Here is a 23,523-nt window from a genome sequence, read left to right as displayed (position 1 = left end):
TATTGTAAGTTCAGGTGCCACAAATGCAGTTGTGAATTACCTCAAGTTTATAAAGGCTCAAATATGAGAATTCACCCAAGAGTGTATTGGAATAGTTGAGTCAGGAGGTAATAAAGGAATGAATGAGGGCATAGCAGCTGATGAATTGAGATTGTATGACTTTAGCTATGTTTTAATAGTGGAAATTTTGCAGTCTTAATGATGGCATGAATATAAGGTCAGAAGATCATCTTGGTCAGATGTGACATCAAGGTAGTAGGCAGAGTAGGTTAACCTCAGACTTTTATCATGAAAGAGAGTCAGTTACAAACTTTCAAGTTACAATTGTAAATAATGACTTCAGCCTTTACAATATTGAATTGGAGGAAATTTCTGCACGTCTCATACTGAATGTTGGATATACCATATACACTTTAGTAAAAGTCAATCTCATGTAAAAGTTAATCCCTTATTTTAGGCCAAAAATCTGGAATTTCCCATATATCTAGTATAAAAGTCACCCCTAGTTATTCAGATAACAGGTCAACGTTTGAGAGTCAAGGTATTAACCTGTACATAAACTTAATTTCATCATAATGTTTTTGTGATTTGATGTACAATTCACACCAATTTGGTGAGAAAAGTCAGAAGACAGCCAGCCCTGTAGAATGCAGTCATATACTTAGTTGAGCTTTTGAAATTTCTTCATTTTGTGTAAACAAAAAAAAAACTCCAGGGAAAAAAAATACACAGCCGTGTTTAAATTGAAAGTTATTGAGGTTGCAGAGGAAGGCAAATAACTGTAGCAGCAAGAGAATTTTGTGTTTCGGATAAACTTGAGAGACTGGAGAAAGATATCAAACCAACTTCAGACAGTGCTAAAACGAAAGTGTGCCAACAGAGATAAACATAGCATGTGGCTGCAATTGGAGAAAAAAATGTTGCTGACTGAGTACTTGAAAATTGTCAAAATGGAAAATGTGTTAGCCGTGAAGCCATCTGAATCCACGCACGAAGTGAATCAAAAAAGGATGGAATTTTAGACTTTAAGGCATATTTTGGATAATGCACAAGGTTCATGAGAAGGCACGACTTAGTACTTCGGCAGAGAACCAAGGTTGCAGAAAAGCTGCCTGCTGAACTAGAAGATATAGGGGAAGTGCTGTATCCGCTACCCATGGTTTCCTGTGGCCTGAACATATAAAAAAGAATGTTCCTGAACCAGGGACCAGGAGGCTGCCGGGGGAGGTAAATTTCCCATTTAAATGAATGGGTTCACTCCTATCTGCGGTTCCCGGACCTACCGCGGTAGGCCAAAATGTGTCCCCCACGAGAATGGAGTAGGGGGAGGTTATTACTGTGTTACAATTTCACCAATTTGTAATCAGAAATCAGGAGAAAGAAGGCTACAAGTTATCCTTGGGTTGGAAACATGGACAAAACACCTGTTATTCTTGGAGTTACATGCTGGAGAATCGAACTGTGAAAGAAAAAGGACAAAAAGCAGTACTGGTGAGAACCACTGGGATAAGTAGGTTTATTTTAGTTCGTTCTTGTATGGCTGATGGCACTAGGTTAAAACAGATGGCTGTTTTTAAAGAGAAATTTCCAAAAGGAATTGTTGTCCATATGCACCCACAAGGCTGGATGGATGAAGGTAGGTGTAGAAAATGGATAAAGGAAGTTGGGAATTTACTACCTGGTGGACCACGCAAGGGAGAGTGTTTGCTCATCTGGGACCAGTTTTGATTACAAGTGTGAAGAATGTTGTTGATAACATCCGATCATATAACACTGATGTAGCTGTAGTTTCCGGCGGGCCTGCAAGTGTTTTTCAGCCAATAGATGTTGGTGTCAATAACCCATTTAAGGACATGATGACAATGAAGTGGAATAACTGGATGCAGGATGGAGAAAAAGCATGCATGAAAGGAGAAAAAGCATGCAGTCTCCATCACGGTCACTGATCTGTGAATGGACCGTTGATTCATGGAAGGAAATAAAAGCTGACACTATTTGCAAATCATTCAAGAAATGTGGGATTTCGAATGCATTGGACTGTGCAGAGGATGGTTAGCTATGGGATGACATACATGAAGAAGTGGCTGATGTGCAGTAGAGATGAAGAAGATCCATACGATATCATTCATGCTGATGAGTATGAATTTTTATTGGGTGCAGGAGATGTTGAACAGTATGATTTTGCAGGATTTTAGTGAACTTTTTATTTGACATGTTTAATTTAAGTTGTGACATGTACTTATTTAAAGCCACCTTATATTTCCACTTCTTTGTGTATAAAAACTTACTAATTCATTTTTGTTTCTGCTGTCTTAATCCAGTAATTACTGTAATTTGTTGTTTTCTTTATTCATTTAGAGATCAGTTGGGCCTCTGCTAATGATGTGGGATTTTAGACTGTAGCATTAATTTCAGCCCCTCAAAAGTATTATCCATGTAATAGTTGACCCCATAAATTTAACCTTAAAGTTCAAAAAGTTTGACTTTTACACTAGCATATTTTATATGTTAATTTGGCAACAGTGGAGGTTTCAAGAGATTTGCTGGTGAAGTAGATTAGATTACTTAGTGTGGAAATGGGCCCTTCGGCCCAACAAGCCCATGCCGACCTGCTGAAGCGCAACCCACCCAGACCCATTCCCCCACACTTACTCCTTCACCTAACACTAGGGGCAATTAAGCATGGCCAATTCACCTGACCTGCCCATTTTTGGACTGTGGGAGGAAACCGGAGCACCCTGAGGAAACCCATGCAGACACGGAGAATGTGCAAACTCCACACAGTCAGACACCTGAGGTGGGAATTGAACCCGGGTCTCTGGTGCTGTGATGCAGCAGTGCTAACCACTGTGCCACCGTGCCGCCCAAGTAGAGCTGACTTTTGCCAGAGTATTTGTGAAAACTATTGCTATCCTTTCAAATGCTTTCTCCAAGCAGTGAAAAGAGAATCTACTATTTATGCCTAGATGTTCAAAAGGCAGAGACTTCAGAAGTCCTCATTATTAACATGCTGGTGTTTACCAATGACCTGTATCAGCTATATAAACACTGTCTACAAAAAAAGGTCAGAGGATGGGAGTAACGCATCTCTGGATTCCCCAAAGACTGTCACCATCTACACAGAACAATTTTTAAAAAAATTCATTCAGAGGACGTAGTATGGACATAGAATGCTATACCAGCATTTATTGCCCAACCCCAATTTCCCTGAAGATAATGATGAGCAGTCTTGAACTTCTAAGGTCTTTGCAATGCTGGGGCACCCATAATGCTATTAGGAATTCAAGAATTTTGACCAAGTGACAGTGAAGGAATGGCAGTATGGTTCCAGATCATGAATTGGAGGGAGCTTGCAGTGATGTTCCCATGCGTTTGTAGCCCTTGACCTTTTTGGGTTGTAGAAGTCACAGGTTTGGGAATGTCCCGTTGATGGACGCTTGGTGAGTTACTGCAGTACATTCTTATAGGTTGTACACAGTTCTGTTACTAGCTGGTGCTTACTAAGGGAGTGAATGAAGAACAGATGATGAATGGGAGTTGAAGTGCACCTTTCAGCTTTGCAAGCCCACAATGCCATCCATTGAGGTCATAGCTGATCTATTTGTGTTTTGAAGGAGGTGATGGATGAGATGCCAGTCAACTTGGATACTGTATTGATTTTGAGGCTGCACCCTTTCAGACAGTTGGAGAGTTGAGTCACATTCCTCAATTATTCTGTGTAGATGGTGACAGTCTTTGGGGAATCCAGAGATGCGTTACTCCCATCCTCTGACTTTTTTTGTAGACAGTGTTTAGATAGCTGATACAGGTCATTGGTAAACACCAGCATGTTAATAATGAGGACTTCTGAAGTCTCTGCCTTTTGAACATCTAGGCATAAATAGTAGATTCTCTTTTTTGTTGTTGGAGAGCATCATTACCTAGTACTTGTTTGGCATATACGTTACTTTCACTTGTCAGCCCAGGTCTTGCTGCATATGGGTGTGGTCTGCTTCAGTATCTGAGGAGTCAAATTGAATATTGTGCAATTACCATCATGCATACCTGTTTTGACGAGCTGGAGAGAAGGTCGTTGAAGCTGCTGAAGATGGTGGGTCTAATGCACCACACTGAGAAATTCTGCGGAGTTCTTGTGACGTGGTGGTAGTGTCCCTATCTCAGGGTCAGAATTAAAGACCCACCTACGCTAGAGATGTTTCATAACTTGTTTGAACAGGTTGATTTAAAACAAATCTACACTGAGTAACTCCAGAGAGTAGGGTCAAGGAAATGATCCTAGAGGAAAACTCGAGATAATGGTATAGGAGCAAGAAGTGAAACTTCTAGGGAAAAATCTCTAGCTGTGATTACACAGATAAGAATGGAACTGAGAGAAGGGATTCCTATCATCATCGTATTTAAGAGTGGAGCAAGGTCCAAAGGACCAAATGACCTCTTCCTACTTACAAATTCTGTATTCTTTATGACTAAGTTTTCAAAAGGGTGGTGAGTTTTAGTAACGATCTGCTGCAGACGTGTTGTGGACAATAGAGGACCGATAGTAATATAGTTCCAACTTTGAAGATGTTGGAAGTAAAAAGGAGGGAGGGATTAGTTGCTTTTCCAAGTCCAGATACAGGAGGAGTATGGTTATAAGGTAAGAGAAGGGCATGTGTGTGGTGATTGATTAAAGATATTAGAGTCCATGTAGTTTTCTTCAAATCCCTCTACTCCTTCATCAAAAAGGTGAATCAAGTTAGCTAAACTTTATTTGTCTGAATAAATTGCATTTATCCAGGTGATTGTTCATTTTGTTCCAGGTGATGTTTTTGAAAGCTATTCAGTACCCATTTGGTTGATGTAACGATAGTATCCCTGCTTCTGAGCCAGGAGGCTCGGTTTCAAGTCCGTCCCCCTGAAGATGTATATATCATCTCTGAACGTGTTCGTTAGAAAATGTCACCGATAAACCCATTTAACGGAGGGTCTTGGTGTGCAGTTCTTGTGTCCTAAACTCTGGCTGGAGGTCTTGGTTCAAATTCTACCTACTCCAAAAGTCTCATTTGTATGTTGAATAAGAGGACTGATGTAACTACCCATTTAACTACAGTTTTTTAGGTGGACCCCATGTTAAAGATCTGTACCATTTTGAGTTATATATTCTTTGTATCTAGGTAATATTAGAATATTGCCAGTGCTTCTGCAATTTCTCCTTTTGCTTGCCTCCATATCCTTTGGATCTGATAAGTCAACAGGGTTAATCAACTTTGGTTACAGACGGCTTTTCCATAGTGACCTCTCATCAATTTTTAACCAATCCAGTGTCTCAATTACCTTCCTTGACTTTTGACAATATCTTTGTACTTAGTGAAGATTTTGCAGTATTCTTTACCAAGTCCACAATGACCCTTGCCTCAAGTTTAAATTTGATTTTGATCTGCAATTGACGCCACCATTTATTTTACTCCTTTTTTTTGCTATTTGTATACCTAAAGAAGATTTTTTTTTTTATTTCCTCTTAACTATCTGTCTATTCTCTCACCTTTTTAACTACTCATTACTTTTCTCAATTCCCTCTGAATTTCCTGTATTCATCCTTGATCTGGTTTGTATTATCAACCTGACATCTGTCATGGCTTCCTTTTCTCATTTCACCCTATTGTCTGAGTTTTGCCATTAGGAAGGTCTGGGTTTGTTTATTTTGCTTTTTTTCTCCTTGTGGGACTTGTACCTAAACACATCCTTAATGACCATCATTGTTCAATTACAACTTTGCCTAGCAAACTTGAATTCTAATTTACCAGAACCAGGTCTTCTCTTGCACCACCCTCCTTTGTCCTATGTTTCAAAATATTGATATCCCTTCTTCTTTATTTCTGTATATTTCCTAAGCATCATCTATTCAAAATTATTTAGAATGTAGTTCTACCAGCATTTTGATCCACATCTCTGGTATTGCAGTAATGCCCTGTCCAGACCAGCAGCTCACCAATCACTTATCACTTTCCCTATGTTCACATACTTGCACTTTAAACTTAATTTAGAACCTTCTATTTCCCCTACCTTTTTGACTATTACCTAATGCCTGTACTGTTTCTTGTTCGAGTATTACCTAGTGCCCCTTGTGACATTCCCAATGCTTTGTGCACCCTGTTTTTCCCATTTAATGTTGCATTTGATTCCCATTTCCTACATTAGTTCAAACCCTCCTCAATTGCACAAGCCATCTGTCCTACAAGGGCATTGACCTGGCATGTATGGGCACTATGGTATTGCATCTGTCCTTCTGTATCATCTAGCCACACACACACCTGTTTAACTACCTTCTATTTCTAGATCCTCCAGTGTGTGACACATAATCTGGTCTTTAGCAAATAGAGCTGCTGTTTTCTCCCTCTTGGTCCTAAAATGTGTCTACGTATTGCAAAAATAATTTTTCTAAGAAACCGATTACAGTTTATCAACTTATCCTCCAAGTTGCCTTTGCCAATTTGATTCATTGAACCTATGTGAAGTGTAAAATCTCATGAATATTGCAGTATCTTTCTTACAAGTTTTCATTATGACTTAATTTATGTTCTGTCCTACCGTATAGCTATTGTCAGTGGCTTTCATTGCTTTCTCTTATCTCTAACCAAACTGCTGCTGCTTGTTAACCCTCTGAACCAAGGTCAGATCTCATTGTCATCTCAACCTTTATTAACAGCCAAAATTCAAACAGTTGTATTAATTGAAATAAGGACCATTTTGTAAATTGTATCCCAGATGTGACTGTTCCAGAAACAGTGAGAAGTTAGCAATCCATTCTAATGATCTGTCCATTTAAAATAGAAAGATCTTTTCTGATATGCCTGTTTTAGTTGATGAAATCCCACACCTGTCATCACAAGATGTCCTTTTAATTCTTTATGTATTTATATACTGCATATTAGAATGTAAGAAATTATTGAAACTCGTGATCTATATTTTTAACTCATGACGGTACTCAATTTGGTGTGTTATAACATATTGAATTACTTGGAATAGCAGTGCTTTAATTTATCAATGAAGTGCAATATACTATGCAATAAATTATGAAAGTAAATAATCCGTATGTCCTGTTCAGGCTGCTTGGTGCAAGTCCTTAAAACGTGCATGGGAAGGTTTAAACTCTGATATGTTTTTAAAATTACGTTCTAATTCATGAAAGTAACAGGAGAAATGTACTCAATTTTTTAATATAAATGTTATGAATATAAAATGGTGTACATACTATTACTTATGGCCAAATGTAGAATTTTGCAAAGGCTGTGCGACTGGATCTCTTGGAAACTGTAGTACACGTGAAAGTTGTGAGCAACATGTTATCTTGGTATTGTAACCCAGTGCTGAAAATGTGTTGCTGTAAAAGCGCAGCAGGTCAGGCAGCATCCAAGGAACAGGAGAATCGACGTTTCGGGCATAAGCCCTTCTTCAGGAATGAGGAAAGTGTGCCCAGCAGGCTAAGATAAAAGGTAGGGAGGAGGGACTTGGGGGAGGGGCGTTGGAAATGCGATAGGTGGAGGGAGGTCAAGATGAGGGTGATAGGCCGGAGTGGGGTGGGGGCGGAGAGGTCAGGAAGAAGATTGCAGGTTAGGAAGGTGGTGCTGAGTTCGAGGGATTTGACTGAGACAAGGTGGGGGGAGGGGAAATGAGGAAACTGGAGAAATCTGAGTTCATCCCTTGTGGTTGGAGGGTTCCCAAGCAGAAGATGAGGCGTTCTTCCTCCAACCGTCGTGTTGCCATGGTCTGGTGATGGAGGAGTCCAAGGACCTGCATGTCCTTGGTGGAGTGGGAGGGGGAGTTAAAGTGTTGGGTTGGTTGGTGTGGGTGTCCCAGAGGTGTTCTCTGAAGCGTTCCGCAAATAGGCGGCCTGTCTCCCCAATATAGAGGAGGCCACATCTGGTGCAGCGGATGCAATAGATGATGTGTGTGGGGGTGCAGGTGAATTTGTGGCGGATATGGAAGTGTCCCTTGGGGCCTTGGAGGGAAGTAAAGGGGGAGGTGTGGGCGCAAGTTTTGCATTTCTTACGGTTGCAGGGGAAGGTGCCGGGAGTGGTGGTTGGGTTGGTGGGGGGTGTGGACCTGACGAGGGAGTCACGAAGGGATGGTCTTTTCGGAACACTGATAGGGGAGGGGAGGCCCAGTCACTTACTCTGAAGGCTGAGTTTAATGCCTGTGCCTGATGATTCTAGTATGCATTGTTTCTCAAAACTCCGCATACACAATAAATTACAGATTCATGGATCAGATTTGGAGTAGCCAAGCATTGGTTCCCTCATTGCTTTTGAGACTGATTGCAGCATCTGCAGATGCACATGCAGTTCAACTAAATTCAGAAGTCTGAGATTCTGTCATCATCTGTAGGGGGTACAAGGGAAATCTTTGCAGACTGAAATCAAATAGAGTTCACTGAACTTCTGAAAGAAAGTGTTCTTTTATACTGTTAGCCTTACAATCACAAAATGCTATTTTGAAGAAAGAGGCCATTCAGCTGTCCAAAGAGAATCCCACTCAGACCCAGACCCCCATCTTATTCCCATGACCTTCCATTTGCCATGGCAAATCCATGTAATCTGCACATCACTGAATGCCTTGTGGCAATTTAGGATAGCCAATCCACCTAACCTGCACATCTTTGGGTTGCGGGAGGAAACCAGAACACCCGGAAGAAACTCGCTCAGACACTGGGAGAACGTGCAAACTCCATAGACAGCCTTGTTGTAAGAACCATTGAAAAAGTTACATCTTGTTGGTTGAAATGCAACTGGATTCTTAATGGCATTCCAAGTGTCATCATTATTGCTGAAAAACCTCTCTGGCCTTGAAAAACCATTTCATTTTAATAGAATGTCAAATACCTACATCATGATAAATGCTGCTTCATTTTGAGTTTGCTTGATATTTCAGCTTCTACCCTACAGATATTCCAATCATTTATTTCCATTAAAGCAAATGATAGCAAAGTAAAATGCATCAACTATCTGTGATTTATTTGAATGTGGTTAATGATATCCAGTAAGTAGGCAGCTAATGTTGCTTACTACTGGAGATCCCTTGAGTTTATCTTATGATATATTGAAACTAATATCAGAAAAGGAACAGATCAAGCAACACTCTTCTTGTCGTTTGGCAGCCAAATGTGAAATCCAGGTCAATGAATTCATGATTTTATAATGGTCTGGATTTCAGTTTCAACAAGGGCTTTTTCTATCTCCTGTAGTGCCCTTAAAGACAGTCGCTTTCCTCCAATGACGAGGGAAGAACTACCACGGCTTTTTTGCTCGGTGTCTCTTCTTACCAACTTTGAAGATGTTGGGGACTACCTAGATTGGGAGGTAAGTAATTTTTACTGTATCTGTAAATCCTAGAAACACCTAATGTTTTAAATTTATACTAATGTACTTCAAAAAAACTGAATTACATTCTCCTGAGGTTGTGGCAGCAATTTTCAAACAGTAATTTGTTTTTCTTTTAAGTAGTTTAATGGAAATCTTGGAGGTTTTTTTTCAATAATTTCAAGCCATTGTATCCCACCTAGGCAGGAGGATGGACTTTTACTTACTGGCATACTTGACTCACCCCATAACCATACATGTAAATTATGCATTTACTCCTTTTTTGTTTTTGGCAAGTCCAGCTTTGCTGTGTTTCCAGAGTGCAGATGAGTTTGAACATCACTGCGTCACTCTCAAACAGCCTCCGTGCTGTTGACACTTTGCATCATCGAACTTTTAAAAAATAAATTACACGACAGGTGGAAAATACAAACAAGTAGGATCAGATAGCCTGTTGGATCATAACTGGACTAATTCTCGATAGCATTAATCTGACTTCCACCATATCTCATGACACCCTTAATTAAAAATCTGTTGTACTTGATCAATTGATCCAGCTTTCATGGCTGTTTATATGAATGTTCCAGATTTGCCACATATTTTTGAATGGAGAATATGCTACTTGATTTCGCTCTCAATTGACTTTGTTCTAATCTTGAAATTTTCAAATTCCGAGGTTATTGAAGGCATAATACGATAGCCAAATGTGCAATTGAAGCTTGCATTTCTAATGTGATTTCAACATTGTACAGTGTTTCAAATACATTTAGAAAAATGGCAATAAAGAAATGATTAGGTGATTCGAACCAAAGAATCGGGAATGGAATGTTTACAAGAAAAACAAAGCTGGATGAACCTGCAGAGATGTGGATGAAATGTGATTAGAACTTGTTCTAAAAAAGTATTGCACAAGGATTATTTAGGGCAGGATGGAATCCAGTGCATGAAAATTTGGGCACATTGCTTTTATAGGGAGTAGGCAGGATGGAAAGTTGGGATCACAGAATTTTGAGTGGAAAAGTGAACTTGAAAAGTGTTTTAGTTGTGGAGTAATCTATGTAAATGCCGAGCAGATAGTGGTGTGCGAGTGGGTCTGAGTGACTTTTGATAGGTTCAAATCTCATCAGACTCCTGTAGCATCAAGATTACACACAGGGTGGGTCAGTGAAAATAAGCAGTATGAATAACAAAGGGAAAAACCAATTGCTTCGACCTTCCCATTTGTTAATTGTGTGAATTTGTTTTGTCCAATATTAATTTCACAACCTGTCAAGTGCAGAGGCTGTCAGAATATAGAATTGGAAGTAATGTGCAAAGAAGGACCCAGGAGTAGGTCAACTGGCCCCTCAAGCTTGCACTGCTGTTCAGCAAGATATTTGCTTATCTGACTGTGTCACTTTTACTGTACATCTATGCCTATATCTGATAACCTTAATCCTTGTCTATGAGGCAGGAGTTAATCTAATTCTGCCTTTAAAAATATCCAAAACGCTGCCTGTACTGCTTTTGTGGGATAAAGAGTTCTGGAGTCTTGCAACCCTCTGACTACATAACCATGTTTTTTTTGGGAAAACCTATCTGGTTCAGGAATGTCCTTTCAGGGATGTAAATCTGCCATCCTTGCTGGTCTGGTCTGAATGTGACTCCAGAGCTCCAGCAATGTGCTTTATTGCTAACTGCCCTCTGGCCAGTTGGGGATGGGCCATAAGTACTCACCCAGCCAGTGACTCTCAGATCCCATGAATGATTTTTCTTCAGAGATCACTTAAAATGAGTAAATGGTTATCATACTTTTGGGGTTTAAATTAATTAAAACAATGAAAGAAATGTAGTTTGCTGTCTAAACCCTGTGAACTTAGTGACTTTAATCCATTCTGGCATCAATGTTGTAGCCCTTCTGATTCCCTATTATCATAAATGCTAGTTAAGATATTCTGCATGTTTACAGCATATTTCGAAATGTTTATACCAATGCCTGTTGTTTTGGCATTTGTCCAAGCAAACCCTGAAATTGCATTGATCCTTGCATTATCTTTTGATCATTTTACTGCTATACTCAGCAAATTCGGTTAGCATTAAACCTCCATCTATTTCGATCAAATATCAGAAGCTAGTATTATTTTCCAGTTCAGTGAAGATTGTGGCTCTTTTTTGCAACTTCTTTCAATTTAATATAGCAACGATGCTTTTTATTTCAATTTTACAAATGGCATTCTTCTACACAATAGTGTCAACATTCACAAGGGATATGGGGTTTTTTGGACAGGAATGGTGTTGGGATATGGGGAAAAAGCAAGAAATTGGCACTAGATAATGAAGTTGGATTAGATAATAGAGCTGGTGTATTCTGTGATTTCGGTCTTCAAGATAGACACCAGTCATTTATCTCCATGGCTATGCTTTATACTCCAATTCAATTGCTCTGTTCTTTTTGTCACACCGTTTTGGTTACTTTTATTCTCCAAATCTTTATTTAATTTCCTCCATTAGGATTTAACCTGACTTCATTTTTTGAATTGCCTTTCGTTGAGCAGTATTGTATTGCTGATTGGTCCTGCATTGGAGATTTAATTTGTATTGAGAAAAATCATCTCTCAAAAAAATGGTTATCCTAGGGAAGGTCAAGTCTAAACAAAATACCGAAGCCTTGTAGCTTAAGTTTTGCATATTTCATTCTAATGAAGCTGCCAATTTCTTCCAGGTGGGTGTACATGGCATTAGAATAGAATTCATCAATGAAAAAGGATCAAAACGAACCGCCACATACCTGCCGGAGGTTGCGAAGGAGCAAGGTCAATGTTGTGCTTTATGTACAGTATAACACGGACTTCCCTCTTGTCCAATTAAAGTAACTTCATAGTGTCTGTTCTTCTGCATTTAACATTTACCGCATGACTCCAAATGTTTATTTGAAAAATAGTGACTGGCTTGCAACCTGTATCCTGTGCTTGAGTAATGAAGGTAAATTTTCTTCCAAGGCTTAAGATCTCATCTTTGTAATTTTCTACAGGTTGGGACCACATTCAAACCATAGATTCCTTGCTACGAAAGGGAGGTTACAAGCCTCCCATCACGAATGACTTCAGGAAGACAATTAAACTGACTAGGTAAATATACTGTCTCAAATTCATCAGCCCTTAAATTGAGAAAATTCAATCAAATTTGGTTTACTTAAAGCAGAACAATTTTAATGTGCTTTTAACCATATTTTCAAAAAGCTATTGAATTGTTTCACTCCTTTTACATTAGGCTTGCCTACTTGGAGCCCCATTTAAACAATTCCAATACTGGTAACATTTGAGGACCATTGCAGTGATTGTTGAACAGCAAGGACTCCTAGAAAATAAATAGTTTAAGATCTGCGTGAATCTACTTTTACAAATCTCTTACTCTAGAAGATTGCAAAAGTAAATATACTTTTGGTACTTGGTTAGTGATATTTATTCAAATATTCATGTCATGATGTACTAGAGTGAACTATCTAAAATTCTGTGTAGTTGAACTTTTAATGCTAATTAAAATGTGACCACCCCAAATATCCAAGCTTAAAAGTACAAAAATGTTTCTGAACAACATTATTTCTCTGACCAACATACTTTGACTCACTTAAAAACAAATTGTTGCTTCTGCTCCCATGAAGTTGTCAGTATGTTGGGTTGCTTATTTTTTGGCTCTTGTCTAATGCCTCCCCACAATAATTAATGGAGTTGTCATATTTTCGCAAATCCAAAACAAAGTGGAGAAAGAATTCAAGAAAAGAAACTGATGGCTTTAAATTATTTTTAAAGCAATGCCTGCATTAAAACAATAAGTTTTTGAGCTTTTGCAGTTAGAAAAAAAAACCCGCTGTTCATGCTATACCTTTTGAAGCAAAACCTGAGTATTTAAATATAAACACATTAGGATTGCTTTAGTTCCTGAGAGATTGTCTGATAAAGAAATAGTCTCATTGGTCAAAATAATATAGAAGCTCATTGTCACAGCAAAGCAGGCATGCTTTGTTTTAATTTTAAAGAAGTAACTTGCCTGAGCAGTTTCAGCAGGACCTTTTTAACCAGCAGAAGATGAGGGCTCTCAAGATGTATGCTGGGAAACTGCATCATTGGTGTTGACTTCCCTACTGGATGTCTGCAGAAGTGATTTTTGCTTTATAGCTATCTACATGCATGAGTTCTGCCAGTATATTTTGATGTGTGTGTGAGAGACAATAAGTTGTTTCTGTCAAATTCCTTTGGTGTGCCATTTTGGTAGAATAGAAAAATATCTCTAAACTCTTATTACAAAAAATTAGCTCATGAAAAATTAATTTTTAACAATGTATCAATTTCTGATGAGTAGACTTTTGCTGATATTCAAAAGAAAGTAAGCTATCTTCCTGCAATTAGAAACATTAATGTCCTTTCTTTCTGACACCTGACATGAGTTGGACCTTGATTCCATACTGGCCCATCCTTGTCTGCATTTTCAACAGGAAAGTGTAATGACCAGAGGTAACACTCTCTCATGAAATGCAAGAACAAAAATATTGTAAAATGTCCAGATAAAGCCAGATGGGTAATAATTAGCTAACTCCATTGAAGCAGAAATGAAGACTTATTGTAGGTCAAATTAAATTGGACAGTTTGACTGGATTGATACCCAATATCTGCACACAACTTCAACCAGTTAAAGGTTGTTCATATGAGATCTCGAGGGAAATTTTTTTAAAAACCCTCAAACTCAGTTACTGTTTCAGGTCAGTTTTCAGAACTCGTTTATAAAAACAAAAACACACATGATCTAGAAACAGTCTGACCAAACATACTGCTGCCTCAGTGTCAGGGACCCAGGTTCAATTCCACCCTCTAACAACTGTGTGGAGTTTGCACATCTGCATGGGTTGCCTTTGGGTGTTCTAGTTTCCTCCCACAGTCCAAAAATGAGCAGGCTTGGTGGATTGGCCATGCTAAATTACCCATAGTGTCCTGGAATGCCTAGGTTTGGTGGATTAGTCTTAGAGGATCGGCCTGGGTGGGATGCTTTTCAGAGGATCGGTGTGGACTCAATGGGCCAACTGGTCTGCTTCCACACTGTAAGGATTCTATGATTCCAATAAGTGGTGTATAATTGAGAAAAAGAGAAGATTGAAGCAATATTCTTACTCGAGCTTTACAAGGGTTCTCATCTGCCATTCTTCTTTATATATGGCGTTTGGTGTAACTGATCAACTATACGCAAGATTTTGCTTGAAATCCTTCTGTAGAATCTAGCAGTTCCTCTGTAAATCCTGAAAACTGCATTTCAGGGCATCCATCTGATATGTTGGATAAAATGCGGAAACATTTAAAAAGTTTTTTGACTTATAGTCTGGGGTTTTTTTTTTGGACTTGTACATTTGTGAATACTTTTGTCACAATTGCCAAGATATTAGTACTGCAGTTCTGGTTTGTTAGTTTGAGAAGTTGTCGTTGAAGATCCTGATCTAATATACTGTATCTTTAACAAAATTACTGCACACCTCCTCATATAAGTTCTTGGCTCTTGTTAGAGTTCCCTTCACTTCATCTCGTAAAGCAATTTATGGGTGTTGGATATCAGCCTCCAAAACACCACCTTGCCATGAATCGTTTCATATATAGCAATAAATATGCCGCCTCAGTGCTTTTATTTTAGCTGCACAAGTTGTATCCAATTTCTGAAATCCTGTCTTTCACTAACTGTTGTGATGAATGTTTTACAATTTCTCATCCAGTTTTACAATTCTCTGCTCAATTCAAAATGTGAATTTATCTTACCAAATGCTTATCTACATCTAATATAGATTTCACAATTTACTCCTTTTAAATTTGGAATTCCTATCCATTCTTATTTTAAAACTTTGGAAGCAGGAGAAAAGTAGAACCAATCTATATCATAGACTGACTGGAGCAAAACATCTCAACCACTATCAAACAATGTACCTCTCTCACTATTGCAAAATGTATTGCTTGTGTAAAAGTCCATACTTGGTCATCTTGCATGGAGCTTACAAGATGGTGTATTTTTTTTCCTGACTGCAATCTTCCATTACAATCATTGCTATCCTCTAATAAGTATGAACATCGACCCACTGATGTTTCTGAACAACCATTCCTCACCTCCTACAAATTCACCCAAGATCCTCAGACAGCACCTTTCAAACCCGTGACCACTTCTATCAAGAAGGCCAAGGCCAGCAAATATATGGGAAGACAGCCACCTTCAAGTTCTCCCCCAAGCCACTCACCACCTCAACTTGGAAATATCTTGCCGTTCCTTCCCTATCACTGGGTCTCAATCCTGAATTCCCTTCCTAATGGCATTATGGGAAAACCTAGAGCACAGGGACTGCAGTGATTCAAGAAGGCAGCTCACCACCACCACCCCCTCAAGGGCAACTAGGGACAGGCAATAAACACTGGCCTGCCAGCAATGCCCATATACTGCAAATGAATTTAAAAACCCACACTCCTTGTGTTCCTATGTAGTGATCTACATAATTTTGAACATCGCTTGCTGCTAAAACCATCATCCTGCCTTTTGTCACCTTCACCCTCAACCTTTGCAATATTCTCTTCATTAACTTGAACTGACCAAAATTGTTACATATAATCCTATTCTGTGCCTGGTTTCAACTTCCAATAAATCCTGTTATTGCTGTGAACTTTGCTTAGTTCTGTGCCTCACCGATGCAACCACTTTTAAATTCTCCTATTTAAATGCCTTCATTGCCTTAGCCATGCCTATTTTTATTTAATCTCCTGCAGTTCTGTAATAACCTCTTACCCATCCCTTGATTTTAGCTTTTTGCCCATCAACTACCTTTCAGTCAATGAACCCAGTGAAATAACTTAGTCTAAAAACAAATGTTAGTATCAAAACTAGGGTTTGGGACTTGAACCTGTTCTAATTTTCTTTCAGTATATTTATTCAACTTGCTATGGCTTTTTTTTTGGTCATTTGTGTTTGACGTTTCTGCCCTTGCCTATAAGTAATTTTCCAGGTAATTGCCATTACTGCCAGGGGTAATTATTAGCTACCTTGAATAAAGACAACAGATTGAGACTACAGAAGTGTACTTGCAACTCCAGTACAGTCGCCTTCAAAATGCAAAATTAAAGTATATGTACTCTGAAAATTTTAAGTGAGTTGGAGGGTATATAGTAACACTAGACTTTTTGATTGCTGAGATTAACCATTTGGAAAGCACATTGGAGTTTGATGTCTGCACCCTGCTCACATACCAAAGGGGCTTTGGCACCTTGTTATTTTCCCTTTCTGATCAGTGTGCTGTGTTTCTACTTGACTGCCTGCCCATCGAACCTCATAGAAGATCTGTTGGTGTGTTTTAAACATTTTCATGCATGTCAGCAAGCTTCACAGGGCATTCAATTGCATAGCTTGTCAAGAAGTGTCATAGCAGCTTGGCTTGCCTCAATGAGGTTCAGGGCCACTGATCAGAGGAATATGAAATCGATTACATTTTTGCACCAGCTACACCTGAATAAGCCATGTAATAAAAGGGTACGTGGAGAAATTGACAATCATGGAGGCTATCTGGCCAGTCCATACAACTCAGCACAACTCTTAACTGACACCCCACGTGCCTTCAAAAACCCTGAAGCTAATATTAGTATCACGAATGCTGTATTCCTCAGTGTGTTAGTTATGATACTTTATCAAAGGGAGTCAGTTTTGCTAACGAATTTGTGTTTATTACATATACCTGGCTAATGAAAAAGTAGTTTTCATTTTAAATTCTTGTTTAAACTAATAGAAAAGCAAAGACAAAATTTATTACTTTTGTACTGTGTGTACAACTTTGAGGTTGAAGAAAGAACAACTGGCATTTATCTAGTGCCTTTCAATAACTCAGAATTTCCAAAAGCGCTGTTGGAAACTGGATGGGGTATACGAATAGGAAGGGTTTAGAGGGATATGGGCCATGTGCTGGCAAATGGGACTAGATTAGGTTAGGATATCCGGGCGGCATGGACAAGTTGGACCGAGGGGTCTGTTTCTGTGCTGTATATCTCTCACTCTGAGTTGCCAAATTTAACGTCAGCAAGTTTTTTTTAAAAACAGTTTTTCTCCAATTACACTTGTACATTATAAGCAGCTTTGACCCTAGCACTGATGAAATTGGGAACTTATTGGTGATTCATTAGAAAAGATATCCATTTAGATCCCTGCTGGGCTCCATATGAAACTGTGTCCAGTCTACCAACTTCCCACCCACCCTGGACATAGCCCTGTAACAAGACTTCCCTCTTGAAAATCCATTCTTGACTTTCACATTTTAATCACATTGTTAATAACATGTTTTGATTAATCTTCAGGATGTCACTTAATACTTTCTACTTCCTGCCCTATGCATTTTTCAGTTGCCTCTATTACAGATTGCATTATATTAATTATTTTCCGATCTTTGGGTAAGGTGTTATTTTTGATTCACTAAAGATAGTGACCACTATATAATTTGATTTTTGGCAACTGCCACTTTATTCGTAATGTTTTCCTTTTAACTTCAGTCCAGTTCTGATTGCTTTGTCTGAAGTTTCCAGTACTTTTTACTAACTCGAGTCTCTTTTCCATCAACCCTATAAATTTTAAGATCTGTACGAAAATAACTAAATATATTTTCCAGTGATGGAGCTCGCTTGATACCAAGTTTGGCCACACAGTTTTCTTATTGCAAATATATATTTTTAGAAATGTTAGTCTCTTATTCCCTTTACTGAGTTGGTTTCCTATTTTATCTGTCCTGAATAATCTCCTGTCTTAACTTTGTATTGCACCAACATGCTATTTGTAGATTTAATTGTTAGTAATTTATTTTTGCTCGCCTGTCATGTATTGATTCTTTGTTCACATTGCCCTTTGTTCTTTGCTAATGATATGTTGGTTTTATACTGTAGTATAAAGGTAAAGTTATCACAGTACTACTGGACCATAGGGTGGTTCACTCATTGCAGAGAAATAACTGGTGGAGGGTTACTATATACCTCGAGGCAAGGGGAGTGGTTGAGAAGGTAACCCTAACTAGTGTGGGGAAATTGAACCCATGCTGTTGGCATCATTCTATCACAAGCCAGCCATTTAGCCAGTTGAGCTTTCTGACCCTGCTACTCTTGGATATATCATTGCTTTAAAAAAAGTCACCTACACCTAGTCAATTTAACAGTCCAGTCTGGTTTTCTAAAGCTTATTAACTTCCCCTTCCTTAATTTCTACCTTTTGTAATTGCTTCCAGTATACCTTTTCTTGATGTGGAGGAGCTGGTGTTGGTCTGGGGTAGACTAAGTTAAACATCACACAATATCAGGTTGTAGTCCAACGGGTTATTTTGGAAGCACGAGCTTTTAGAACGCTGCTCCTTCGTCAGGTTGCTGTGGAGCAGGACCATAGGACTCAGAATTTATAGCGAAAGATTAGTGTCAGGCAACTGAAATGATACTTGAACAAACTTAGATTGTTGTTAAGTCTTTCATCTTTTAGAATGGGTTGCAAATTTTGATTCATTAACAACTATTAAGTCACATTCTTGAGGTAGCTTAAGGTTTTATAATAAAAAGTGACATCTCAGCTCAGACAGTGCATTAAAGGTGTGAAGTTAGAGTATGTCTGTATCCCAATCTTGAGTCTGGTTCTATTTCCAAAGTAGAATTTGCAAAATATTACATGTGTTGACTATCTGCAAATACAAATTCACCATGCATGAGGAAGTGTGTCCATGAGGGTGCACATGAGAGAGAGTGCGTTTGCGTGTGCACAAGCTTGGTAAAGTATGTGAGAGTGTGATGGAGTATCAGCTGGAGTGTGAGTATGGGGTGGTGTGTTTGTGTATGAGAAGAGAGTCTGCGTGCGTGTGAGTGTGCGTATTGGGGTTGCCTGTTGTGTGCCATGGACCTAAGATCCCAGTTGAGGCCATCCTCATGGACCCCGAGCTTGGATATCAGCCTCTGCTTGGTCACTTTGCATTGCTGCCTATCCTGAACTCTGCCTTGGAGGACGGTCACCTGAACATCCAAGGTTGAATGTCCCTGACCACTGAATGTTCCCAACTGGGAGGATATTCTGGTGACTGTTGCACGGTGTCCATTCTTCCATTGTCGTAGTGTCTGCTCGGTCTCGCCAATGCACCATGCCTTGGGTCATCCTTGCCTGCTGATATGAGTCAGACAACATTAGCTGAATCACCTGAGTACCTGCCACGTACATGGTGGATGGTGTCCATGTTGACATTCTGACATGTTTCGCGGTGGTTGCCATGACAGGGTTGTACGGTGTTGTGGTTGATGTTACTCTGAAGGCTCCTCCTTTATCTGCTGGTTTCATGACAATATTGTGATTGATTTTTGAGAGCATGGATGGCGTTGTGTTGTGATTGGGTGATGTTTTCCTCTACTTTGTAGGTATGGCTGATGAAGCTGGCATTTACACATTTACTGACTGTGTGTTTGTTTGAGCATACATGTCAAGCCCATCACACACACTCACTCACTCTTTACCAAGCTTGCACAAGTACAAACACACACTCGTGCACTTAGATGCGCATGCACTCACAAGCATAAACTCTCTATCTGTCTGCCCCCCCCCCCCCCCCCCCCCCCTCTCTATTATGCATGTGTGCACATATATAAGTCTATGGGGTGAACTTGTATTTGCAGATACATTCTATTTTCCTCAAAAAATGCATAAATATCACCCAATCACAATGCAACGCCAGCCATGCTCTCAAAACCAATCGCAACGTTGTCATCAAACCAGCAGATAAAGGAGTAGCCTTCAGGCCAACATCAACCACAGCACCATACAATCCCGTCATGGCAACCACTGCAAGACGTGTCAGAGTGTTGATATGGATATCACCTTTATATGTCGGGGCACCACCCACCATGTATGCAGCAGGTATCCATGTGACTCGGCTAACATTGCTTATCTCATACGTTGCAGGCAAGAATGTCACATGGCATGGTACATTGGCGGGACCATAAGACATCGGAGTGGAAGCAAGACCATTTGCCCATTGAGTCCACTCCGCCATTTAATCATGGCTGATGGGCATTTTCATTCCACTTACCCGCACTCTCCCCATATTCCTTAATTTCTTGCGAGATCAAGAATTTATCAATCTCTGCCTTGAAGACTACCTTTGTCGCAGCCTTCACTGCGCTTCATGGCAATGAATTCCACAGGCCCACCACACTCTGGCTGAAGAAATGTCTCCTTATTTCCATTCTAAATTGACCCCCTCTAATTTTAAGGCTGTGCCCACAGGTCCTAGTCTCCCCACCTAACGGAAACAACCTCCCAGCATTCACCCTTTCTGAGCCAAACATTATCTTGTCAGTTTCTATTAGATCTCCTCTCAACCTTCTAAACGCTAATGAATACAATCCCAGGATCCTCAGCTGACCATCATATGTTAGGCCTACCATTCCAGGGATCATCAGTGTGCATCTTAACTGGACACACTCCAGTGCCAATATGTCCTTCCTGAGGTGTGGAGCCCAAAATTGGACACCATATTCTAAATGAGGCGTAACTAGAGCTTTATAAAGTCTCAGAAGCATGTCACTGCTTTTATATTCCAACCCTCTTGAGATAAATTACAACATTAAGTTTTGCTTTCTTAATCACTGACTCAACCTTTTAGAGAATCCTGGACTAGCACTCCCAGATCCCTTTCTACTTTGGCTTTATGAATTTTCTCACCATTTAAAAAATAGTCCATGCCTGTATTTTTTTTCCCCAAAGTGCGAGACCTCACACTTGCCCACATTGAATTTCATCAGCCATTTCCAGGACCACTCTCCTCAACTGTCTAAATCTTCCTGCAGCCTCCCCACCTTCTCAGTACGACCTGTCTGTCCGCCGAACTTCGTATCTTTGGCAAACTTCGCAGAATGCCCCCAGTCCCTTCATCCAAATCATTAATATATAAAGTGAACAACTGCGACCTCAACGCTGAACCCTGCGGGACCCCACTTGTCACCAGCTGCCATTCTGAAAAATAACCTTTTATCCCAACTCTCTGCCTTCTATCAAACAGCCAATCCTCAATCCATGCTAGTAGCTCACCTCGAACACCATGGGCCCTCCCCTTACTCAGTAGCCTCCCGTGAGGCACTTCTCACCTTTTTAATGCATTATCTGAACTGAGATGTCACATGTCTGGATCTGCTTTATCATTGTTTAGTTTTATTTAATAACTCTACCTGCATGAATTTGTTACATTGAGACTCGCAATTCTTTTATGTTCCGACGTTCATGAAATATCAGCAGCTTTACCAGAGAGGCCCATTTCTACTCCAATGAAAAAAAAGAACTGCCGAAATCAAACGAAATCCGAAATTGCTGGGAAAATTCAGGTCCAGGAGCATCTATGGAGAAAAATAAGTGTTAGTATTTTGGGTCCAGTGACACCCCCCCACTCCATTGTAATCATTTGTTTAACAAAGAATATAGAGCTCCACGAAACAATCTGAGGATTTTATTAGACTTTATTATTACTTATCAAGTTTCTGATTTCTGATTATTATCGCTTTTCAATGAGTCAGAGTACTGGTATAGCACTGTATTACCTGTTACTTAACTGGGCAACATCTTGTGGTTATTGCTCACTAAGATCCTTTACATTGTGAAATAGTTTCTATGTTCTTTACATACCCAGAGACCATAGTACAGGTGGTAAACTTTGTGTTGACATTTAATGTCATACAAAAGGATAGCCTTTTCTAATAAGAACCTTCATGCCTCACTATATTGAGGCCTTTTTGAATGGTTTATGGAACATCTGAGATATTAATTTCTTCAACACTCTTTGTTTGTATCATCGTATTGTGTATTTGCCTGCAGTTATCAAATCTATCTTTGTACCATAATAATATCTGGCTAATAAACATTTTCAGCCAACATGATGTTTTCCTCATTTTGTTGGTCATTCCTCCTATCAAAGCTTACCTGCCCTGAAAGGGTACTAACACTAGTCCATATGGTTTAAATTGTCCCCGCCAGTTTTATTCAGCGTCCTTTTAAAAAAAAATGCTCTGCTACCCCATCTTTGCTATCCACTCGTTGACCTGACTAATCTGCCACTCCTAATGGTAGCACTGAGAATAATCCTTAAATTGCAAGGCCCCCAATTATGATGCTGTTGATTTCTATATGATACATAAATTTTGGCTGTTTTCTATTTGTAATTCCAGGAAGTAATGCACCACTTGAGATTCTCCAGCAGCTGGCTGTCAAGCCCCTAATTATAAAATTCCCTCTTAGCTAGCACTAACTTATTCTGATAGTGAGTGTCTCTTTCTTTCCCTGGTAATCCCTCCAATTCTGGTTCGAGAGTGTTGCTTTATATTTGCTGCATTATATAAGTGAATTTGTTTTGGAGACGAGGAGGTTTTTTATGGTGTTACAACAAAGATTAGAGATTGAGTTGGGTTAGGACCACTCCCCCCACCAACCCGTCCTCCCCTCCCAGCACCTTTTCTGAACACTGCAAGAATTGCAAAACCTATGCCCACACCTCCCCCCTTTCCTCTGTCCAAGGCCCCAAAGGAGCCTTCCACATTCGCCAGAGATTTACTTGTACTGCCACACGCGTCATCTTCTGTATCTGTTGCCCCCAATGTGGTCTCCTCTACATTGGGGAGACAGGATGGCTACTTGCAGAACGCTTCAGGGAACGTCTCCAGGATGCACGCACAAAACAATCCCACTGCCCCGTGTCCGAACATTTTAACTCCCTTTCCCACTCTGCCAAGGACATGCGAGTCCTGGGTCTCCATTGTCAAACCCTTACTACCCGATGCTTAGAGGAAGAATGCTTCACTTCCACCTTGGACCCCTCCAAAATGGGATCAATGTGAATTTCACCTGTTTCCTCGTTTTCCCCTCCCCTCACCTTATCCCAGATCCTACTGTCCAACTCTGCACTGCCCTCTTGACCTGTCCTACCTGTCCATCTTCCTTCCCACCTATCCGTTCCATCCTCCTCTCTGACCTAACACCTTCACCCCCACTTTGTCGACTGATCGCATTCCCAGCTACCTTCCCCCTCAGCCTCTCTCCCACTCCCCCCCCCCCCCCCCCCCCCCCCTCAAATTTATCTCTCAGCCCACACGCGCACACCCCCACCCCACCCCCTGATTTGGAGGGCTTGTGGTCGAAACATCAATTCTCC

At 39.9% G+C, this 23,523-nt stretch overlaps 1 protein-coding gene across 3 annotated transcripts in view; it reads left to right on the top strand.

The window, feature by feature from the left end:
- The window catches only part of LOC122547156 (nuclear protein AMMECR1-like), a 189,886-nt gene that overhangs the window by 151,912 nt on the left and 14,451 nt on the right, over window positions 1–23,523 (top strand). For 2 of the 3 annotated variants that reach the window (XM_087991930.1, XM_087991929.1), the window contains 3 exons: window positions 9,221–9,335; window positions 12,037–12,127; window positions 12,346–12,442. In XM_087991930.1, the coding sequence (XP_087848056.1) occupies window positions 9,221–9,335; window positions 12,037–12,127; window positions 12,346–12,442 (303 nt within the window). Of the gene's footprint in view, window positions 1–9,220; window positions 9,336–12,036; window positions 12,128–12,345; window positions 12,443–12,584; window positions 12,743–23,523 lie in introns of all 3 variants that reach the window. The other variant, XR_015758631.1, reaches the window with a different exon arrangement.

This window comes from Chiloscyllium plagiosum, unplaced genomic scaffold (genome assembly GCF_037043375.1).
Source record: "Chiloscyllium plagiosum isolate Xiang-an unplaced genomic scaffold, Cpla_swu_hap1 HiC_scaffold_11, whole genome shotgun sequence".
In the NCBI taxonomy this organism is placed as follows: domain Eukaryota; kingdom Metazoa; phylum Chordata; class Chondrichthyes; order Orectolobiformes; family Hemiscylliidae; genus Chiloscyllium; species Chiloscyllium plagiosum.
This window is presented reverse-complemented; position numbering and strand designations above follow the sequence as displayed.